The sequence below is a fragment of the Balaenoptera ricei genome, chromosome 9 (assembly GCF_028023285.1).
Source record: "Balaenoptera ricei isolate mBalRic1 chromosome 9, mBalRic1.hap2, whole genome shotgun sequence".
Lineage (NCBI taxonomy): Eukaryota > Metazoa > Chordata > Mammalia > Artiodactyla > Balaenopteridae > Balaenoptera > Balaenoptera ricei.
Window position 1 is genome coordinate 57,135,295 of NC_082647.1, and position 15,683 is coordinate 57,150,977.

The 15,683-nt window shown below is 38.7% G+C and overlaps 1 protein-coding gene across 1 annotated transcript; it reads right to left on the bottom strand.

Moving 5' to 3' along the window:
• Nucleotides 1-40: 40 nt before the first annotated feature.
• LOC132371289 (calaxin-like) lies at nt 41-10,736 on the bottom strand. Its single transcript, XM_059932524.1, has 5 exons — nt 10,706-10,736; nt 6,488-6,641; nt 5,393-5,499; nt 2,390-2,538; nt 41-296 (listed from the first exon to the last, which is right to left on the bottom strand). Exons 1-5 carry the CDS (start codon nt 10,734-10,736, stop codon nt 114-116), a joined length of 624 nt encoding a protein of 207 aa, XP_059788507.1. The 3' UTR covers nt 41-113.
• Between the last annotated feature and the right edge of the window lie 4,947 nt (nt 10,737-15,683).

Here is a 15,683-nt window from a genome sequence, read left to right on the forward strand (position 1 = left end):
AGCTCAAAAAAAGTCTTGAATATAATAAAATAGTCACTACTGTCTTGGGTCCCAAATGTTAGGATGGGGCTGAGATCTTCATGGTTGCCAAACTTCAGTAGTGTGTTGAAGTCCTACAGAGGTAAGTGTCTAGCAAGTGTTTCTTTTCTGATCCTTTGAAATTTTCCCTCAACCAATTTGGCTGCTGGCACTGTACCTTTGCTTCTGGTAAACATGGTCCAAACACTTAAAAGTTTATCTTCTTTCACTGCTTTTTCAAAGTCTGCAAAAGATACCTTGCCATTGCTGTCATAATCCTGGAGAGGAGATAATTTCTTGATAAATGACAGAGTTTTAAATTTTGCATGGAAAATAACTGTCTAGAATAAAAGATTTTACCAAGTCAAACTGTAAGTTCACACTTCTATAGGCACTACTTACACAAATCAAAAGGTACTAATTTATGGAGGCCACTTACTTTGTTCCTATTAGTCTAATAGGCATACCTGGTATGAACTGAATGTTTGTCTCTCCCCACCTCCCAAGTTCATGTCTTAAAGCTCTAACCCCTGCAATATGATGCTATTTGGAGGTGGGGGACTTCGGGAGGTAAATCAGATTTAGATGAGGTTATGAAGGTAGGGCCCCATCATGTTATTAGTGTCTTTGTGAGTAGAGAAAGAAAGACCAAAGCTCCCTCTCTCCCATGTGAGGACACATTGAGGAGGTGGCTGTCAGCAAGGCAGGAAGAGAGCCCTCAGTGAGGAAGTGAATCTGCTGGCACCTTAATCTTGGACATCCCAGTTTCTAGAATTGTGAGAAATAAATTCCAGTTGTTTAAGCCAGCCAGTCTATGATACTTTGTTACAGCAGCCCAAGCAGGCTAAGATACCTGAATTACCTTAGACATACAAAACCCTATCCCTAACGGACTTATACCCTAATTGGGGAAATAAGACAGAAAATTAGAGGAAGCCCATTATAATACTTCTGTGATAAAATAAGTGCCGAAGATTCTTAAGCTTAATTTTTAGCTTTGTTTCTCAAAGGATCTCTTACTTGAGATAAGGATATAATGTAAAAAGTATAAAAGTGAAGTTGCTTAATAAGGAGCAAGGCACTGAGAGAACAGTAATAATTCAAGACGGACTAGGGTCATGAGAAGAAGCTTGCAGATTCCTGTTAGGCCGTTAAGGATGTTTGGGATCTAGATAGGTGGAGAGGAAATGCAGACGAATGGCCCAACGTGGATTATGACAGCAGGAATGCAAGTCAGGAAGAAGACAGACCAGCCTGGAAGGGAGTATTCATGACAGGGACTATGGAAGATTAAATCATGGAGGGAGCATGTGTGTAGATTATGAATACCTTTAACGGCTTAATCCAATTCGGATTTGATTTGACGGGTCCTGGTTTTTTCACTTCTGGGCATAACTAAATCAGGGTTGCTGAGAGTTTAGTTTAAAGAAAGGTTTGAATAATTTTCAGAAAAAGATTCACTCCATAACATTTTCTTTCAAAAAAGAAGGGGGTGGGTGTGGTAGTGGGAAGCATACTGTCTCTCAAGAAGTCTACCCTCAGCCCTAGCTGGGGCTCTTGACTATTTCTAATGGAAGAAGACACCCTGAAGTTAGCTGAATCTGAGACTCGGCAGACCTCATCATCTGTTACTTTCCTGAGCTCCAAAGTAATGGAGGTGAGCTGAGCCCGGGCCGCCTTAGAGTCATAAACCTTCACTGGTATCCAGTTTAGGGTCACAGTAAGAAAAAGAGAGAAATCACTATGTCCATAATAAAGAGGTATTATTAGTTTCATTGAAAGATGAATTCTGTGCCTCATTTTCTATCATGACCTTGTATAAACCTATCTGCACTTCAGTTTTCTCATCTGCAAAGTAGAGATAATGATTTCTACTTCATAGGGTTGTTTTGAGGATAAAATGAGTTCATATATTAAAGTTCTGTGATAGGCTTGGCATATAGTAAGCAATTTATAAGGGACAACTATTTTTATTATTGTTATTACTTTATAATGAGTGTTTAGATGGATTAGAGAGCAAAAGTCATGAAGACAGACTACATTTGTACCCAATTTTAAAAGAACTGAATCTGTCACCCCACTTCCCAAATAATGAGGTTTTACTGATAGTAAAATATTTTAAAATAATAAAATTAACATTCATTTAATGTAGTGATTCATTTAATCACCCAGGCAGGCATTCCATAAATATTTTTTAAGTAGCCACTATCAGCCAGGCACTGTTCTAGGCAATGGATAGAGCAGAGAACAAACTCCTGCCCTCATAATGGTTACGTTCATTACATAGGGAAATAAATCATTTCTTCATCTTTAGCTTTATCTAACATCCATTTGATTAGATATAATGAATTACAGTTTTTTTTATTCTTACCATTTTCTTCAGTGTTATATCCACCAACTCGTTTATTCCTTCATCAGTCTCTTCTTCAGGTGACTGTTGGTGTAGACTGTTCAATATGTCCAACATTTTCCCTCGAGAAATGTAACCATCACCATTGAAATAATAAACTTCAAAACAGACTTTTTAAAGCATACGAAATTTAAAGACTTGGATAAGAACAGTTAAAATGTCATTAGTTTTCTCCTTAGTTATTTCAATATGTAATTAAAGAAGGATAAAAACAATTTATACAACCTACATTCTACATAGTAATTTTATAAATCTTTCCACAAGATTAAATATCCCTGGGGATATGAAAAGAAAGACTTTACACATACATATATAGTGTGTATATATATATATATACACACATATACATATGTGTGTGTATCTTAATGTTATAATTTCCTTCTTACATAGAGTGCAAAAACTAGTGTGTACACTTCACTATATCATTGACAAAGAACATTTTTCAATATATTTGGGTAGTGAGTCTGTCATCTCCTTGGGGCCTACCCATCTGCACTATCCAAAATGATCCATCTCTCCCTAGAGAGTGATTTCCACAACTTCCATTGCAGTGTGTAAGCACTACTACAGTTCATTCATTCATCACACAAATGACCTTACTCAGGTCCTGGGAATATAACAGTGAAGGAGTTCTTGCGGAGTTTGTAATCTAGTTAAATGTTTTAGGACAGGAAGGAAGGAAGGGAGGGAGGGAAAGAGAGAGAGGGAGAGAGAGCGGGAGAAAGATAGGAAGGGACGAAGGGTGGGGGGAGAAAAAGAACCAGGTATAAAATTCCAAAGTATCAGATTAATTCTGTCTTTTGTTGCATCTCTCCAATATATAGCATATATGAGTTTGTGACACAACCCTACTAGAAGTAGTATTTTCCCCAAATTAACATATCTTGAAATGTACATGAAACATTTTTAGGAAGTGGGATTAGAGGAGGAAAAAATTCTTGATAGTGTGATGCTATTCAATCATGTCTAGCTGCATTGTGTCATGACCACTTTCACAAGAATTTACAACCACAAAACTTAACTTTTCATTTCTCAGTGAGACTTTTGTATAAGAACACTGCAACTATAAGGAACTTAAGTGACAACTATATATACGTGTTATCCCGTGAAAAATTAGATTGGAGAAAAGTGGGGGAAAAAAGTACATAATGTTGTAAGGGAAAAAAAAGAATTATATAATGTTGTATGCCAATTATACTTCAACTTAAAAAAGCAAAAAAGAAAAAAGAAAAGAAAAAAAGGAAAACTCCCCCACAAAACAGAGAAACAAAAAAGTCATAAATGTCAAGCAAAGTTGGTGAGTTTTTAAAATGTTGCTATCATTTTTGAAACGTGTGTTTAATTTAGAGATCTTCTTTTGAACATCCCAAATCCAAATTCAAGTGGAAGAACAAGAAGAGATAAAAATTTGCTTATATACTCAGAACTCTGCAGTCTTTTCTTAAGTAATTTGACACTTTAAGCAATTTGCTCCCTTGAAAACTGCTACTTAAAATTGTTCCTATTCTTGGGCTTCCCTGGTGGTGCAGTGGTTAAGAATCCGCCTGCCAATGCAGGGGACACGGGTTTGAGCCCTGGTCCGGGAAGATCCCACATGCCACGGAGCAACTAAGCCCGTGCACCACAACTACTGAGCTTGCGCTCTAGAGCCCGCAAGCCACAACTACTGAAGCCTGCACGCCTAGAGCCCGTGCTCCTCAACAAGACAAGCCACCGCAATGAAAAGCCCGCGCACCGCAATGAAGAGTAGCCCCTGCTCACCACAACTAGAGAAAGCCCGTGCACAGCAACGAAGACTCAACACAGCCAAAAATAAATAAATAAAATAAATAAATTAAAAAAAATTTTTTTCCTATTCTCTTTCCCGGGTTTCACACCCCAAATCCTGGCACAGGAGGTGTAAAACATAGAAAATATACATCACATCAATGGTAAGGGTGAGGTGAGGCCAGAGCTGTTTCTACAAAATTGTGAACTGGGAGATCTTTGTCTTTGGAATCCCTGGTCCTTTTCTGTAGGAAGCTCCCTTTATAACCCTCCTTCCTTTGAGCTTTCACTGTCTCAGCCTTCTTGCCTCTATTCATCTACACTTACTCTAACACTAGAGTATTGACGTCTGAGGGTTGTGTGTTTTATCTTGTTTTGTGTCAATCCCTCACATTTTCTCTGATGGAAAGACAAGGAATAGCCCCACTGTGAACTGTATGCTGCCCCATATTCAAGGCCATTTCCTGCTGAGCCCAGAGGCAGCCCCAGAAACCTCAGCCTTGCCAGCTGATCAGAGTTGGCACATGTCCTGAACTTCAGTTGCTGTCTTTTACCTGGGCCTTAAGCCGAAGAGCCGTCCTGGTGACACTGGGGTATTATAGAACTAGTGAAGGAAGTGTTTGGAGACTCCAGATCTAGGGACTCTCCTATAAAATAGGCCACCCATTTCATTTGTTTTTGTTTTTTTAACTCTCATGAACTATTTTTGCAAGGGAACAATAGAGAACAATGAATTTATATTTTAAAAATATATTTAGGAACTTTCCTGGTGGTGCAGTGGTTGAGGGTCCGCCTGCCAATGCAGGGGACAGGGGTTCGAGCCCTGGTCCGGGAGGATCCCGCATGCCGTGGAGCAACTAAGTCAGTGCGCCACAATTACTGAGCCTGCGCTCTAGAGCTCACCAGCCACAACTACTGAGCCCATGTGGCACAACTGAAGCCCACGTGCCTAGAGCCCATGCCCCACAACAAAGAGAGACCACCGCAATGAGAAACCCGCGTACAACAGTGAAGAGTGGCCCCCGCTCACCACAACTAGAGAAAGCCCGCGAGCAGCAACGAAGACCCAACGCAGCCAAAAATAAATAAATAAATAAATATATATATATATATATATATATATATATATATATGGATTAACTAAATACAAATTTGACAATATATATTACTAAGTTAATAATAACATAGAAATCTTACACTTCAGCTTTTCTTCAAAAGTCCCTCGAAGAAACACTGATAATCGTTTAACACACTCTTTCACATTTATGTAGTTATCATTGTCTTTGTCAAATGCAAAAAATACTGAAGGAAAAAGAACGTGTAAGTGTATTGTAATTTATAGCTATTTTATAATTCAAGAGTATTATGAAGAGATTAAAAAAATCTTTCCTCCCAAATTGAGGGGAAAAAAAGTTTTTGACACAATCTTTCTTGAAAGAGTCAAAATTACTGGAAATGTATTTCCAATAGATTTTTATAGAAAGAAGCCATTCTCCTCCATGGTCAATTATGAGCTTCACTTGTGATGTTTTGTACAGTTACTATCAGCAAAAAAGACCAACAGTAGAGATAATCAATGTGATAATTTTTATTCTAAAAAGAGTGGCAAAATCCTGTTCTAAAGAATTTGTATAATACCTAAAGATAAATTACCAAAATAACACATTATTTTTAAAATTACCAGTGAAATCTTAGAATTATCCTATAAAATATTACTGACTCTTTTGGGGGTGATGGATATATTAATTATTTTCATTATGGTTATGGTTTCAATGGTGTATACATACATCAAGACATATCAAATTGAACACTAAAAATCTGTTAGTGAAACTGGCTGGATCACATTAAATTTCTTATTCTGAAAATAAAATTGTTTCTTTGATTTTTTTCAATATAATGAGTAATTTTCATTTTTTTTGTGCTGAAGAAGTAAATAATTCACATGTCTACACAGTATATGACTCCAAAGACAATTGAAACCACAAGCTTATCTTTTTAAAAAAACCAGTACTGCTACCTTATTTAGGTCATTATGGTTCTTTCTCAAAGTGGTATAGCTATGAAATATGAAATTCTGAGTGAGTTTATATTAAAAACCATCCTCACAATCAAATCAAATTTACTGTTTTAAATTGGTAGCACTATCAGAATTGCCTTTCTAATTTCGGTATTAAAAAATGCAAAGTCTTTGGTGAAAACTTGCCATGTATTAACATATATATATATATAAATAAATATATACATATTTGCCATCTCAGCTTGGCCCATTTCAGTCTCCATGACTTCTTATCCCTATTCATTAGCATATCATCAGTCATTCCAAATATGCTGTGCAGGATGGCTCGAAATGTGTTACGATCTAGTCCAGTGTTATCGAGTCTTACATCAGCTCTTTCCACCAAGCTGTGAAAAATTCTTATGAGACACTCTACTTCACTTTTTTTTACTGTAAAATGAAAATACAAATAAATACAACTTAGATTTAACCATTGAGTTCTCCAACCCAATTAAATATATTTTACTAAGCAGCTATTTTGTTCCTATAATTCTAGATGCTCTAGTGATTTAAAAAAGTGTGACAGGGACTTCCTTGGTGGCGCAGTGGTTAAGATCCGCCTGCCAATGCAGGGGACACGGGTTCGATCCCTGCTCTGGAAAGATCCCACATGCTGCAGAGCAACTAAGCCGTGCGCCACAACTACTGAGCCCGTGTGCCACAACTACTGAAGCCCGCACACCTAGAGCTTGTGCTCCACAACGAGAAGCCACTGCAATGAGAAGCCCGCACACTGCAACGGAGTAGCCCCTGCTCACCACAGCTAGAGAAAGCCCGCGCAGCAATGAAGACCCAATGCAGCCAAAAAAAAGTATGACATGGACTTGCTACTTAAGAGCTCACACAATCAAGATAGGCTTTACTCAGAACCCTCATAAGACAGTATATAAATTATGTGGTATAACACTCACCACTATAGACATACAAAGAGGAATCAGTATGGGAAAGAAGAGTTGTGCTTTTTTCATGGGAGTAGACTTTGAAATGGGCCTTGAAGAATGCATAGTATTTATACAGGAAGGAATGTATTGAAGGTGGTAAAGAAGTGGAGACTTCCAGGAAGAGGAATAACATGAGTAAAGGAAAGAGGAAGAATTGGGGTTGAGGTAGAACATGTTTTATTGGGAGCACAGCAAGTTGGGAAGAAGTGAAAAGCAAGATTGAAGAGGACAGGCTGATAGTAGAGGGCCTTGAATACCTAGTCAGAGGATTAACATTTATTTTACTGGAGCAGGGTTTCTCATGGTGTCATCTTTGGACCCTCTGCGTGAAAATCATCCCCCCTCATGGCTTGTTAAATACTTGTTAAATATGCAGATTATCAGGCCTTGCCCCAGATCTTCTAAATCAGAATTGCTAACAGTGGGCCTAGGGGTTAGCTTTGAAACAAGAGCTCAGCTGATTCTTCTATGCTCTAAGGGCTGAGAAGTGGTTTAAGAAACACATCTGGTGAAGTTGTATTGAAGGGGAAAACTGGAAGCATAGAAGCCAGGCTTGGAGTGATAGGGCTTTGGCTAGGGAGGTGGAAACGAAGTCAGAAAGCAGGTAGGGCGCCTGAGATGCTGCTTAGGCAACACACAGTGATTCTAATGCAGTCAGGACTGAAAACGAAGGGATTAGGCTTCGTGGCTTGGCTGGACTTAAGTATCTGGGTTCCACTTCCATTTTTTGTCCTATATAGCTGACTTAGGACAATTCAGCTTGTTTGTGCCTCAAGTCCTCACCTATAAAATTTGGGTACTATCCTAGATGATCTCTGAGATTCCTTCAGGTTCTAAAAGTCTGATTCTATGAATTAAAGATTATTTGAGAGAACTAAAAGAGTTAGGAGGGAAAGCTGGTTACTATTACTATTTTTTCGCTTCCTTTTCCTCCCTCCCTCTTTTTTTTTTTTGGCAGGGGGGAGGTAGGGGCAAAGACATATTTTTAGATTTTTTCTTTGAGATGATTTCAAGTTACCCAACCGAAACCAATGAGAACCCCTAGCAAATATGCAGTTTACATTAGGGTTTCTAATGTGGTCAGAGAATGACTTGGCTCTTAGAGTAATGGTTGATAAATCTATAGAAGAAGCGATTACAAAGGTACCTAGTAATATTATTTTATGAACTGAATTAGATTCTCAGGCTTCACACATAGCTCCAAATTTGACATAAAGGTCATTTTTATCCATCGAATAAGCGTTTATTAAGGGCCTGCCATGAACCAGGCAATGAATACACCATGGTTCCTGCCCTCAAAGTTATTACACCTTGGTCAAGAGATACAGTGCAATGAAGTATCACAAACACTATGCTTGATGGTGTTTGGTAGTGACCCAAAGAAAGGCATCATCAACGGGAGGGAGGCAATAAGAAATTAAAGAAGGGGCTCCAGGAAGAAGTGTCACTTGAGCTAAAGCCCTCAAAGGAGTAAGCATTTGCTAGAGGAGGCAGCTTGAAGGCAGGGAGGCATGTTCGGAGAGCCACAAAGTTTGGTGTGGCCAGGTGGCAGAACTGTTTGACTTTACTAGGGGCTTACTGAAAAATTTTGGCTGGCAAGTTAACAGGATCAGATTTGCATTTAAGGAAGATCACTTTGGCAGTAGATTCTTGAAACTACCTTATGAATGGTGAATCCAGATGGGACAGGTTGTATTTCCCAAAGACGATTTTAACAATCTATCCCATCTCATATGCTCTTCTTACAATAGACTTTTGATACCCCTCCTTTAGAAAGATGGGGTTTGTGTCTCCTCCACTTGAAACCAGGAGGATTTTTGACCATTTTAACCAAGAGTATGGTGGAAATAAAGCAATGTGACTTTTCAAGACTTGGTCATAGAAGGGGGTGCTCTGAGGACAAAAACTTGGAAAGTGTTTTTTTTTCTTTTATGGAATATGAAGAAAAAAGAACCTCAGGTGTGGACACACTGTATGGAGTGCATAGTATATTAATGCTTTCCTGAAACTAGTCCTGTTCAACTCTGATGGAGAATCAACATCTGAGTGCAACAGCATTGTGAAAATGGATCCCTGAAGAAAGCGAGGTTTCAGCGTCAGCAGCTGCTCTGAAATACTGACAAGTCATCGAACGAAACAATCAAGGATTTTAGACACAATCTGCAGAAGCTAGTAAATTTTTCTGAGTTTTATCCATACAGCTCACATTTCATTATATCTAATGACCTTACACATGTGGTCAAGGAACCACTGTAAATGATACTTGAGAAATTGTGGGTAATGAGAATGGTGTTGATATGTTAGAGATTGGCCCATGTTATTTATTAAACTTTTTAGTTTGCAATAATTTTAATTTATATAAGAGATGCAGTAGTAGGGTTCTTCGCTGTTTCTCCCTGTTAACATCTTATGTTAACACCATAACCATGGTGCATTTGTCAAAACTAAAACACTAACGTTGGCACATTATTATTAACTAAATTACAGATTTTACCAGTTTTTCCACTCTTTTTTTTTGTTCTAGGATCCTATCCAGGATCCATTTGGTTGTCATGTCTCCACCAACCTGTGAATTTTCAGTCTTAATCCTTTTTATGACCTTGACACTTCTTATTTTGCGTAAGTTCCTCAATTTAGGTTTGCCTAATGTTTTCCTCATGATTAGACTGTGTTTTGGGGAAGAATACTACAAGTGCTTTCTTGTCATGTATCAGGAGATACACAGTATTATCAATAACATGACCTATCACTGCTGATAACCTCGATCACTCGGTTAAGTGAGTCTACAGGTTTCTCCAATCTATTGATACTACTTTCCCTTTCCATAATCTATTCTTTAGAAGCCAGTCTCTCAAGGTAAAGGGAATTAAGCTCCACTTCTTAGGAAAGGAGTATTTATACTATTAATTTATTCTAAGGAAGATTTGTCTCTTTTTCCATTTATTTATTCAATTCTTTCAGTATGTAGTCACATGTATTTATTTTAGACCAATACTATGCTACTAATTTTGCTGCCCAAATTGTTTCAGCTTTGGCCATCGGGAGTTTTCAAGTTGACTCCTGTCTCTTTCACATACGTTCATCCTTTTGCTTTTGCAACACTGCCTTGCTTTCTGGCACTACTTGCCAGGCTCATCTTGTATTATCCCTGTGTGAGAAAACAGGAAACAAAAATAGGTCTCTGCCCTTGGTTCCTGGCACAGAGCTCCTAAATCCCTTAACCATTTCCTTGTTGATAGCAATGTCTTTTGTTCTAATGAGGTGACTGTTGGTTGTTCCTGGACGGGAGCTGGTCACCAGAAAAACCAAGCTATGTTCAAAAGCTTGGAACTTTTAGTCCTGCCCACACCCCTTCTCCAGAGGGGGGCTGGAAATTGAGTTAATGATCTATCATGCCTATGTGATAAAGCCTCCATAAAAATCCCCGAAGAATGGGGTTTGGGGAGCTTCTGGGTTGGTGACCACACAAAGGTGCCTGGAGAGAGCCTGGAAACTACACCCCTTACCACATACCTTGCCCTATGCATCTCTTCCATCTGGCCATTCCCAATTATATACTTTTATAATAAATTGGTAATCTAGAGAGTAAACTGCTTTCCTGAGTTCCGTGAGCTGCTCCAGCAAACTAATTGAACACAAGGAGGGGGTCGTGGGAACCTCTGATTGATAGCCAGTTGGTCAGAAGCACAGGTAATAACCTGGACTTGTCACTGGCATCTGGTGAGGAGCAGTCTTGTAGGACTGAACTCTTAACGTGTAGAATCTGACACTCTCCAGGTAGTGTCAGAATTGAGTTAAATTGTAGGGACACCCAGCTAATGTCACAGAGAACTATTTGCTGGGAGAAACCTCCACACAGTTGGAGAACTGAGTACGGTAGTAGTGTTAAAGAAAAGCAGGAGTAGTGTAGGTTTTTCCTTTATGCTCTGTTCAGCTATTTTTTCAAGGAAATCTGGTTCTTGTATTAGAGTTTGGTATTTAGAAACCAAGGTCTAGTCACTGGGTATGCTAATCACTATTGGGGTGCTAATATTTCTAAGCCTGTTTAGCAGACATAGCTAGGAAATATGTATGTACACTAACCTATGTATGCACACATCGTGGCCGATGTTAGGTCTCACAAATACAGAAAAAGCCAAATACTGGACTAGTGAGACCTTAGACGTGGTCCTGGGCTGAGTCCTAAAAGAGATGATCAGTTGTATTAAAAACTCATGAGCGCTCAGAAAAGACAGGCTCATGAATTCACAAGGTCAAATCATACTACATTTAACTATTTCCTCCACTTGATAAGAACGGATCAGAGAAATGCAGTTCACAAAATACTTGGGATTTTAGCAAAATCTTATTCTTATGTTAATATCTATTCAGTAACCAGTAGTGCCTAGTACAGTGGAAGGCTCTCGATACATGTTTGCTAAATAAATGATAAGCAATCACTTGTAAACTGGAGAAGTTAAGGAATATGCTGGATGAGAGTCAAGCTCCAGAGTAACCTTGAGATGCCAAAATGATCAGTTGAATCAAACCACATGAAATTACTAGGAATAATTTTAAAATTCTTCACTTATCTAAAAAAGTTCATTAATGTACCTACGTATAAAAATGACAATCGGGCTTCCCTGGTGGCGCAGTGGTTGAGAATCTGCCTGCCAATGCAGGGGACACGGGTTCGAGCCCTGGTCTGGGAAGATCCCACATGCCGCGGAGCAACTGGGCCCGTGAGCCACAACTACTGAGCCTGCGCGTCTGGAGCTTGTGCTCCGCAACAAGAGAGGCCTCAACAGTGAGAGGCCTGCGCACCACGATGAAGAGTGGCCCCCACTTGCCGCAACTAGAGAAAGCCCTCGCACAGAAACGAAGACCCAACACAGCCATAAATAAATAAACAAACAAATAAATAAATAAAAGATAGCCAAAACTCAAAAATGAAGTGGCCTTTTAAAAAAAAAAAAAATGACAATCTGTGTTAAAAAGACTGGGTCAATTCCCAACTCACCATCAATCAAACTGGGACTGACATTTGGCTGACAGAGCTGAAGTTTCAAGTGGAAAAGACAATTCTGATCAGGTCCCTCAAACTTCAGTGTCTAAGAACACACAGAGCTAACAATCTGGACGCCTGGTCCCACCTCCAGAGATTTTTTTTTTTTACTATACGAAGGGTGGTACTCCGGGATCTACATCTTCAATATAAACCTTCAGGTGATTCTGATGGTGGAAATACTCCTACCATACTACAAATAAGAGGTACATGGCCAGTGTCAACTACAGAATTTGTGGGCCCAATGCAAAATGAAAATGCAGGCCCCTTATTAAAAAAATTAAGTCAGTGTTAGCAGAGCACTAAACTAAGCATGGGGCCCTATGAGAACACACAGGTTACACACACCATGAAGCCATGTACTATACCCTGAGGTTCAGAATCTGCCTCTCCCACCAGATTAGGGCTATTATTTGGAAAAGGAAATAGATTTATTTGCATGACTCCAGAGCAGCAATGTCTAATAGAACTTTCTGAGGTGATGGAAATATTCTGTATCTGTGCTGTCCAATTTGGTAGCCACAACCCACATGTGGCTGCTAAGCCCTGAAAAATGGCTTGTGTGACCAAAACTGGATTTTAAGTTCTACCTAATTTTAATTTACATTTAAATAGTCAAATGTAGCTACTGGACTGAGGATAAACCGGCTGAGGATCTGAGAGGAGAGTATGCAATGGTAGTGGCTTGGACTGAAAGAGGCCATGTGGCACATGAGGGACTAACAAGAAGCTCTAAAGCAAAGCCCAGGAAAAATCACTTCAACTTTCTGCCACATAGAGCAATTATTAGAACGTTGTACACCAAGAGAAATAAAGACAGTCTCTTCTTGAGAAGGTCAAGGCAGCACTAGCTTTTTAGTCCTTCCCTCTCCTACCCATTAATAACCAAATTCTAGTCATGAGAGGACCAGTGTCTATCCTGGTCTCAACTGGAAGGACTCAAGAACTAAACTGATTTGAACAAATTTTAATTGTCCCCTTACTATGTGAAAGCACTGTACAGAAAGACCATGAGGGACTATAATGCTGATCAGTAGGATTAATTTGAAAAATAAAGACTGAGTGCAGACTCTGCATCAGACTAGCTTGGCCTCAACGAGAAAAGTCCACTAACTGTTAACTTTAGACAAACAATCTAAGATGAGGTTTCCTCACCTGAAAACATGGATAACATCCCCTACCTCACTGGGTTTGTTCTGAGAATAAAGATGATGAACATAAACCATTTTGCACTGTCTTGCCAATGAAGAGCTCAATAAACATCAGCTGTTAGAAATCTAGTCATCTGGCTATACTGGTGAATAGCTATGTTTCGGTATTTAGCGCCTGAACTTTCAACAATAACTTAAGAATCAGTAAGTGTCAAAAACTTTGGAAAAAGAAAGGAATGCAACTTATTCCTTTTTTCAAACAGCTATAAGTTATCTTCTTTGTAGAAGACTATAAGGGATATGGGTCTGATCAAGTATTACATACTTATATCTACAGACTATTTCAGAAACTGCTTTCAAATAACAAATAACGGTATTAAACACACATATGGGTAGCAGACACTGCTAAAAATAATTTCATTAGGATGGGGAGAGGAGTCAGATTTTTAAAGCATGCAAAATTTCCTTTTGAATGTTATAAAACTCAGGCTGTTAAGAAAGTAGCACATGACAGCAGGCATTTCTTACTATATTCAATATTGTCTAAATCTGCTGGATGGATTTTAAAGGGTAGTATAACAGCAGGATGGGAAAACAGGACCCAGAAGTGCTTGAGGAGCTTAGATCATTTAAAATCCAACTGAGAAAAGAAAAAACTGAATTATGTCCACAATGAGATTCTCAGACAAGGTGGTGACTACCCTGCCAAGGTCACACAATGGAAAATGGAAGCACCCAATAACGAGGCTGTAAAGCCGGCTGAAATAAAAGTAATTTCCTTAAAGTATAAAAACAAATTCTTAGAATTATCCGTCAGGATTGCTCGTGGCCATGCTTGAGAAACAAAAATTCACAAGATTACTTTTTAAGGTCGGGCAGGGCAAGGAATCCTAAAAAAATCTGTTAAATTAGCTTAGTTTTAATAAACACTTGGCATGTGCAAAAGCACCATGATATTTCTTCAACATTTAAAGTATCTTACATATCTCTATCAGGACTGTGAAGTACAGCAATCATCTGCCTCTATGGCTTTTGTGCCAGAGAACTCAGGGAAGTTGTCAAAGTACACCTTTATACTTTGAAATCTCTGGTTAAATTTCAGACCATTAATAAAATCAGTACTTGGTTGGCTGATAATCCTTTAGCATTTATGATGTCATGTAAATTCTCAAGCTAGTCTTCCCACGTATGCAATATATTTTAGGACACCTGATGATTAAAACATTTTCAGTATAAGTGCAGGGATAATCATTCACTTGCTATTCTTTTTAAATGGCCAAAATATTAGATAGAAAATAGAGCAACCCTACTTCTGGGGTTACAAAGCACTCGTTAATATCCAACTAGTATGTCTACCAACGTTTCTGTTTGATTGAATGATGTGTTCAGGCAGTGTTGGATATCTGGTCAGTACTTACAGCTCTTGACAGTATTACTGATGGGATTCCACCAGTTTCTTCAGAATCTTCTGGTCCATGTCAAGTGTGGCTTCAACACAATGCAGACGTCTCAGATAGCCTAGTTCCAAGCCTGGGCGTCCTGGGTTGCCACTGACTCCACAGTGCACCACTCCATACCCAGCACAGAACGTGACCATGGCAACATTCCAGCAACCAAACACTGAAGGTTCTCAAGTAATTGGAAAAATATGCAACAATGATTGTTACCACTCAGTGTAACAGCAGTGATTTCATTAATGATGTGATCTGAAATATTACAGCAATTCCAACATTTATCTCTTCTTTGGGGTTACACACCACTTAAAGTGGTATTTTATATTATTGCCACTTATATTTCTTGAGCACAAATTCTAGAGTTGAAAATGTTTACGGATGAACACATAATAACTAAGTAAAGACTATAAAGACCTGATTCTTTAAGTGGAAATAAAATAACTTCCCAGGCTACAAAGAGCTCCTTCAAAGGTTATAATAATCTCCTTTGAAAACTCTAACCAAGCACGTTCTCATAATAAGCAAACAGAGGCCTCAATCTGGGAGCTTCTAGAGAAACGTAAAACCCCTCACTTTTACCCCTCCAACATATCTGACTGACTGGTTAGGAAAACATGGTATGATTATGCCAAAGCTGGCCAAGATGGCAACTGTTCTCATATCCATTGTCAAATCCTGGTATAAAGAACAAACATCTTCTTGTGTACGTCTGTTGGCCTTCACTGTGGCAAGGCAAAAAAAAAAGTACTAAAATGATTTTTAGAATTTAGGACACTGTATTCTTACTAAATTTTAAATAACACATAAGAACAAATTTTAAAATAAGGCAAATACAACTGGGA

Bases quoted from the DNA above. Each gene is read 5' to 3' on its own strand.
- LOC132371289 (XM_059932524.1), bottom strand. From the start codon at position 10,736: ATGGCCAGATGGAAGAGATGCATAGGGCAAG. The intron at 6,642-10,705 runs GTATGTGGTAAG...TTCATTTTACAG, and splicing joins GAAGAGATGCATAGGGCAAG to TAAAAAAAAGTGAAGTAGAG. The intron at 5,500-6,487 runs GGATAAGAAGTC...TCTTTTTCCTTC, and splicing joins GATGATATGCTAATGAATAG to AGTATTTTTTGCATTTGACA.